The sequence below is a fragment of the Xenia sp. Carnegie-2017 genome, unplaced genomic scaffold (assembly GCF_021976095.1).
Source record: "Xenia sp. Carnegie-2017 unplaced genomic scaffold, XeniaSp_v1 HiC_scaffold_16, whole genome shotgun sequence".
Classification (NCBI taxonomy): domain Eukaryota; kingdom Metazoa; phylum Cnidaria; class Anthozoa; order Malacalcyonacea; family Xeniidae; genus Xenia; species Xenia sp. Carnegie-2017.
This window is the reverse complement of record NW_025813469.1, coordinates 8,052,814-8,060,462: the sequence shown is the minus strand read 5'-3', so window position 1 is coordinate 8,060,462 and position 7,649 is coordinate 8,052,814. Positions and strand designations below refer to the sequence as shown.

Sequence of the window (7,649 nt, the reverse complement as noted above, 5' to 3'; positions counted from 1 at the left end):
TCTGCAAGTTGTAACAAGAATGCCGAAGAATTGGTGGGAAAATGGAAGTCTGTCCTTAACCACATTTCCAACAAGCATTTCTGGAAGGGGAACACATATTTTCATCAATGTTGCCACCAACAATTAACAGAAAAAGAAACAAAGCAGAAGAAGTGGTAATCTCCTACTTCACAAGCATATATCGCTGCAGAGAAGGTGATATGTGACAAGAGGCTTCTAAAAGACCTGCGGAAGCTATCTGAGTTTTGTCACACAGGAGAGTTGGAGGTTTACCATTCCCTTTTACTGAAATATTGCCCAAAGCGAGAGCATTTTTATTTCCAGGGATTGTAGCCCGCACTCAGTTAGCAGCATTAGATCACAACAACAATATTAAACGTGATAAAGCAGTCATTAAGTCAGGGACAAACAAAGGGCAAGACCGTTACAAAATGATTTTTGCTAAAACACAAAGCAATGGGTTGTAAAAGCAATGAAAGAAAAGAAAGAGTACCAGTACATTGATAAACTACTTGCGGAGGTTGTGAATGCATGCAAAACTGAGGAGATTGAACTTGTACATCATGGCGAGAATCTTCCAAAGAACATTTCTAAATCATGTCCACTAAGGAAAGAAGTACTTGTAAAGGAACATCAGTCTAGATTTGCATAAAATGTCAGTGGTGATGTTAGCTATGGCAATAGGTTTTGCCATACCCATATAATATGACGTTGAATCAGTGAAGACAACTTTTGTACTACTTAAAAAATGTTCATTCTTAAATATTAACATAGCAAAACCATTTGCTATAGCTAGTTTCACCACTGCATTACACAAACTATTCATGTAATTAATTATAGTTATATTATAATCAGTGTAATAGCCAAGCCACATTTATAATCATTTCTTTGTAAATCTGTTTTTTTTGCAATAAATTAATAATAATAAATGTGCATAGCATGACCTATAAATGAGCTGGCTATGCCCGTTTAATATTGACATACAAAGTAATTGTAACGGGTATACCTATATCATAATAAAATACTTCATTCATCAACATAGTGAAAGCCTTCAAATTGAAATTCCTCTGCAAGGCCAGGTGGAGGAAATGTTTCTCTAATGCGAGTAACTGCACATGATGGCAAGATGACTCTCACTTCTCTACCCAAGACACCCCAGCACCACCTTGCCATCTGTCTATATGCAATATGGCGGTACAGTTTTTCTTCAGGCCCATCATATGCTACCTCATATTGCTGCTTGAACTGGTACCAAGCTGTTTGTAAAACCCACCTGTTAAGACAAACAGGCTCAAAAGCAGGATGTTGTGTAATGCACAAAGGGACTTCGGTGGTCTCATTCGTTTCTACTGCCTCTAAATTTTTGTCACAAATATTGGAAATCTCTTTGCAGCATAAACATTCCTCGTTATTATCCATTATTTGGCAGTTACCACATTGACACCTGAATATGTTAAAAGAAAGGATCTTGAAAAGTAAATGTCAAAACTTCAATAAAAATTGTATCTTACAATGAAAACTTTAAAATCTAAAGTATTACGTGTGTGAAGACGTGGTCAACTTCAAAAACTGAAAACGTACTTTTGAGATAGAAACAATGGTCTAGAATAATAGAACATTTTACTACCCACCATTCAAGATTGTCGCGCCGAGATTCATCGTCAATATACAAAAATTCCTCTTCTTCGTTATCCTCAAACTGGTGAGCTGCTTCGTGTTCATCAGCTGGCCATTCGGGCTCAAACTGATATGGCCGAATATTGTTTGTTGGATTGTCTTCCATTTCACTATCGATTGATGAATTAGGCCGAGGTTCTTCCAAAAAAGCCATTATAAGCGATTGTTTTGTTTTTGTGCTAGGCTGTGCGTAATTATTTTACTTTGTTGTAAACACAACTCCAAATCGGTTTGACGATATGACGTCAAAAGAATTTCAGCTGACGCTTTCTGTGCCCACGCTGCTAAGCCTCAAAACAGCTCAAATAGCGCACTTGAAGACGCGATTTTGTCAAAAATAAAATAGCTGATGTAAAAATTTCAAAATATAGTAACCTTTGCATAAAAATGGAACTTTTAAGACCAACATTATTTTTGGGTGGATTTCCCCTTTAAGTATTTTATTCATTAAATCCCCTGAAGAGTGAGCAATCACGAAACAGGCTTGTCGGGATGAAATTGTAGTTTTTGTGTATTTTCCTCTTCTTATCAATATTTACGCTCTGCTCTCGGGCACCGAGCACTGTTTTATACGGAAAATCATAAATTATGAACTTCCTATCATATATATAACTTCATTATCATATATATATATATATACATATATATATATATATGATAATGTAAACGATTCTCTGGATTTGTTTTAAGTTTGTTTTAAATGAATAGAAAAGCATGTGCTATATATATATATAATGTGTAACCATACTTCCTGTGTCCCGGTTATGAACTTCCTATCATATATATAACTTCATTATCATATATATATATATTTCTCCTGCATCTCGCTATGCATTTTGGGATAGGTCAGTAAAAAATTTGGCAGCATGCAACCTAACCCCGAACGAACAACGAATTTATATATGTCCCAAAGCGTGGCATACACAATTGACGAAAGGCCCTCTTCTCTATTGTGTTCTACTGTGTTTTATTGTGTTCTATTTTATTCGTTGTTTCTATGAGAAACGAAGGGGACGAGCGCGAACGCAGGTCCCCACTACCAGAAATTATACGCTCGAGTTACCCACGTTAGGGGTTATCGCAGGAGTCAACCCAGTCGAAGTGCAATGAAAGGGCCTCATCCTGAGAGGACCTCCTAGCTGATCAAGGTGCCTCTCGCGTCAGGTAAGTATGCTCGAACGACGCACGGCGAGCATACTTTTACGCGAACGTACGCTCGGTGCGACACGGTTGCACCCCCTCCCTTTACTTTTTCACTACTTTTTCTCTACTTTTTGCACATGTTATACACTTTGTATATTACGCTCGCTGCGCTTGCGCAGTTTGAGCGCTCTCGGATTGTGTAGAGAGTCTCATAAAGAGACGTTCACCGCATTGGCTTTATGCATTGCTCACCTATATTGGTTTGAGCGCTCTGGTGACTCTACAATACAATCCATACAATGTGTAACCGTACGTCCTGTGTCCCAAGTGCAGGAGTCACCATTTTACTATGGTGATAGCCGGGAGGGCACATTGTTATACACTTTGTATATATATATATATATATATATATATATATATATATATATATATATATATATATATATTGATGAGAAAATACACAAAACTACAATTTCATCCCGACAAGCCTGTTTCGTGATTTCTCACTCTTCAGGGATGAAATTGTAGTTTTTGTGTATTTTCTTTTTCTCATCAATATTTACGCTCTGCTCTTAAGCATCGAGCACTGTACTTACGGAGATTCAAATAAACAAAACTTCCTATATATATATATATATATATATATATATATATATCATAATGTAAACGATTCTCTGGATTTGTTTTAAGTTTGTTTTAAATGAATAGAAAAGCATGTGCTATATATATATATATAATGTGTAACCATACATCCTGTGTCCCGGTTATACAATGTGTAACCGTACATCCTGTGTCCCAAGTGCAGGAGTCACCATTTTACTATGGCGATAGCCGGAGGGCACATTGTTATACACTTTGTATATATATATATATATAATATATAATATATAATATATATATATATATATATGGAATATATAATATATATATATATATATATATATATATATTTGAAAATTGGTAACCCAGGCATATTATGATAATGATAAGGATTCTCTGGATTTGTTTTAAATTTTTATTAAGCTATGAACTCGGTGCTTCAAGCCTACGTCAGAATGTGCAAATATATTATTTACAAGGATTTTTAGACGTTTGGAGCGTCTGATTGGTTGGTTAGTAGTTGAGTTGATATTATTGGATGGTGTAAGATGCATTGTCATGGTTTCGGGTGTATGGATTGCGTTAATGAAATTTGAGTGTTTTATTTTAGTCGTTGTGTTATTAGTTTGTTGTTTTGGTTTTGTCTTTAGTTGTGAATAGATGATGGGGATGTCAATATGTCTGTTTATTGTGTTGTTGTCTTTGCTGTACCATGCCTCTTTGAATTCTCGTGCGTGTTTTGTCTGTGCGCGTCCAAGAAGTTATGTTTTTGTCCAGTCAAATGTGTGGTCGGTATCGCAGGTATGTTCTGCTTGTAGTGATTTTGGCTCGCGTCGTTTGATGGCATTCTTTTGTTCAGTGAGTCTTGTTTCAATTTTCTTGTATGTTTGTCCTATGTACTGTTTGGGACAATCTTTACATTGTATCATGTAGACCGCGTTGGTTGTGTCAAATGTCGTTGTTCGGTCTTTATGTTTAGTGAAGTATGATTTGAGTTTGTGTGTTGGTTTATGTAAGATGTTTATTTTGAATAGTCGGAGTAGTCTTGATGTCATTTCTGATGTTCCGTTTATATATGGTAATGTCACTATTTTTACTGGTTCGTCTGTATCTTCGTAAGTTTTTTCAGTTTGTGGTTTGTTGTGTATTTTGTTTAGTACATTGTTGATAAAGTTTCGTGTGTAATTGTTGTTTTTAAATGTAGAGTATAAGTAGTTGCGTTCATTCTTCTTGGCTTGTTCTGTATTGCAGTGTGTTTTAATCCTGTTAAAGATAGTTCGTATGCAACTAATTTTGTGTTGTGTTGGGTGATTGCTATTGAAGTTGAGTATTTGGTCTTTGTGTGTATTTTTGCGGAATACTTGTGTGTTTAATGTGCCGTCATGTGATCTGGTAAGTAAAATATCTAGGAAGGTAAGTTATTTGCTCTGTTCTTTCTCCATGGTGAAGGTTATGTTCTGTGTGGTGTTGTTTATTGTGTGTAGAATGTGTTCTGTTTTGTCTTTTTCGACGATAGCAAAGATGTCGTCAACAAATCTTCTCCATAGTCTGATGTGTGTGTTGTTGGTGTCTGACTGCTTTTCAAGGTGTTGCATAACAGCTTCATCAAGGAAGGTGGATAAAAAAGAACCCAATGGTGTTCCTGAAATTTGTCAGTAATATGAATTTTGGAAAGTGAATTCATTGGAGAGGCAGAGCTCGAGCGGGTTGATGATATCGTCTTGGTCTAGTTCGGTTGTGATTTTCCATGAATTGTTGTTAGTAAGTAGTTCGTTTGTGACTTTTTTGGCTATGTTTAGTGGTATGGATATAAAAAGTGACACATCGTAAGATATCATGATTTCGTCTGGTTTTAGTTTTACATTTTTAATATTCAAATCTAGACAAATCCCGACTGAGACGATAGACAAATCCCGACTGAGACGATAGTATCAGGTGTCGAGGCTGTCCTAGCGTATCAAAGAGACTTGTCAGAGACAACCACAGACGAGATCAGAAGCAGGATAGCCTCCACTTTACAATCGTCCTCTATACGTGACAACAACTTGACAAAAGACGAACAACAAGCATTCAAACGACTAAAACACGACAACAACATCGTCATTTTACCAGCAGACAAAGGACGCGTGACTGTGGTCATGGACAGGAATGATTACTTTAACAAAATGGACGCACTTGTTAACGACAGACAAACGTACGAACAACTCAAACGACACCCAACACCATCACTAGTACGCAAACTTAACAGCAAGATCTTATCTATGAGAAAATCTAACATTATATCTGAACGTATTTACTATCGACTCAGATGTTCAGTACCACGACCACCCAGACTATACGGACTACCAAAACTTCACAAACCACAAATACCCATGCGACCAATTGTATCAATCTGTGGTTCGCCTACTTACGAACTTTCAAAGTACTTGACTAACATACTGCAACCACTTACAAACAAATCAAAACACAAGCTACAATCCACTGAAACTTTCATTAAAAAACTGTGCACTATACAAATACCGGACAACTATATACTAGTGTCTTTTGATGTGAAATCACTGTTCACCAGTATTCCACTTAATCTGGCACTTACTTGTACAAAAACCCTCATTACAAACACCACGGACGTACTGCCATTACCTACAGAAGACATTATGGAGTTACTAGAGCTCTGCCTCACCTCGACCTATTTCCAATACAAAGGAACACACTACAAACAATTAGATGGGACAGCAATGGGCTCGCCCTTTTCTGTTGTAGTTGCTGAAATTGTAATGCAATCTATAGAGGAACGGGCCCTCATGACTTACAAACATGCACTACCTTTTTGGTTTCGCTACGTAGATGACACAATCACAGCACTACATGCAGACGAGATTGATGACTTCCATACTCACATCAACAAACAGAACAGCCACATACAATTTACCAAAGATGTCGAAGAAAACGGAACTCTTCCTTTTCTCGACTGTTTGGTAAAACATGACAATCAAAAACTAGGAACAACAGTTTATCGCAAGCCAACACATACTGACCGACTACTAAACCAATCATCTTACAACCCTACATCACACAAAGCCACCACAATCAGAACATTAACAAGACGTGCACAAATCATATGTGATTCACCGGACGCTCTACAAAACGAAAACAACTATCTCAAACGTGTTTTGACAAAACAACTATAACTCTGACTTTATCAAACGCAACACTTACAAACCCAACGAACCCAACGAAACGAACAACTCAGTGACAACAGCAACGATACCTTACATCAAAGGTACGTCTGAGACTATCTCGCGTATCTTACGACCATACAACATACGTGTCGCACATAAACCAATCACAACGTTACGACAAGTACGAACGAACATAAAGGACAAAGAACAACCCAACGAACGACAAGGTGCAGTTTGCAAAATAAACTGCTCCGACTGCCACGCCTCCTATATCGGGGAAACTGGCAGGAACTTAAACATAAGACTAACTGAGCACAAACGAGCTACTAAGAAACAAGACAAAACTAATCACATTGCCGAACATCACCGAATCACAAAGCACAACATTGACTGGGACTCGGCAAAATGCATCACTTACAGTACTGACTATAGACAACGGCTTACTTTACAAAGTTGGTATACCAACTTGAAACAAACCCCCCTGAATAGATCACAGCAATTACCGGCACCTTACAAACGACTTATTCACAATACAAACAAACGATCAACTAAAAACATTACACTTCAAACTATATCACAATGACAATACACAATTGACACCCACACACTACATCTAAAAACGTCACACCTAAATCACACATCACAACTAAAAATAAAATTTTTCACTTCACACTAATCCACAATGACAATACACATTTCCTGCACATTTCCTGTACACACAATACAATGACGTAAGAACCAGACAACAAATACGGCTAACCTGACGTTTACTCCTCATTTGACTCTGAAGATGACTACCGCTAAGGTTGTCGAAAGGTCAGTCAACAACAACAAAAACAGTCCTTCTCAGGACTTTATTAACCTGGACGATCATCATTTACCAACATATTTTTAATATTGGTGAGGAAAGTTGTGGCATTTTTGATAGTGTGATGTGATGATTTGACTAGCGGTTGCAGAATATTAGAAAGATATTTTGATAGTTCATACGTGGGAGATCCAGGATAAGATACAATTGGTCGTAGCGGGTTGTTTTCTTTGTGAATCTTT

The 7,649-nt window shown here is 37.1% G+C and overlaps 1 protein-coding gene and 1 non-coding gene across 2 annotated transcripts; both read right to left on the bottom strand.

The window, feature by feature from the left end:
• Positions 1-909: 909 nt before the first annotated feature.
• LOC124437041 (P2X purinoceptor 7-like) lies at positions 910-1,858 on the bottom strand. The gene is made up of 2 exons (XM_046987052.1): positions 1,632-1,858; positions 910-1,444 (listed from the first exon to the last, which is right to left on the bottom strand). Exons 1-2 carry the CDS (start codon positions 1,829-1,831, stop codon positions 1,027-1,029), a joined length of 618 nt encoding a protein of 205 aa, XP_046843008.1. The 5' UTR covers positions 1,832-1,858; the 3' UTR covers positions 910-1,026.
• Positions 1,859-2,685: 827 nt separating this feature from the next.
• LOC124437723 lies at positions 2,686-2,849 on the bottom strand. The gene has a single exon (XR_006945829.1). It is a non-coding gene; the product is annotated as a U1 spliceosomal RNA (small nuclear RNA).
• Between the last annotated feature and the right edge of the window lie 4,800 nt (positions 2,850-7,649).

Excerpts from the sequence above, each read along its gene's own strand:
- LOC124437041 (XM_046987052.1), bottom strand. The coding sequence starts at position 1,831 with ATGGCTTTTTTGGAAGAACCTCGGCCTAATTCATCAATCGATAGTGAA. Across the intron at positions 1,445-1,631 it reads CGGCGCGACAATCTTGAATG|GTGTCAATGTGGTAACTGCC; the intron begins GTGGGTAGTAAA and ends TAACATATTCAG.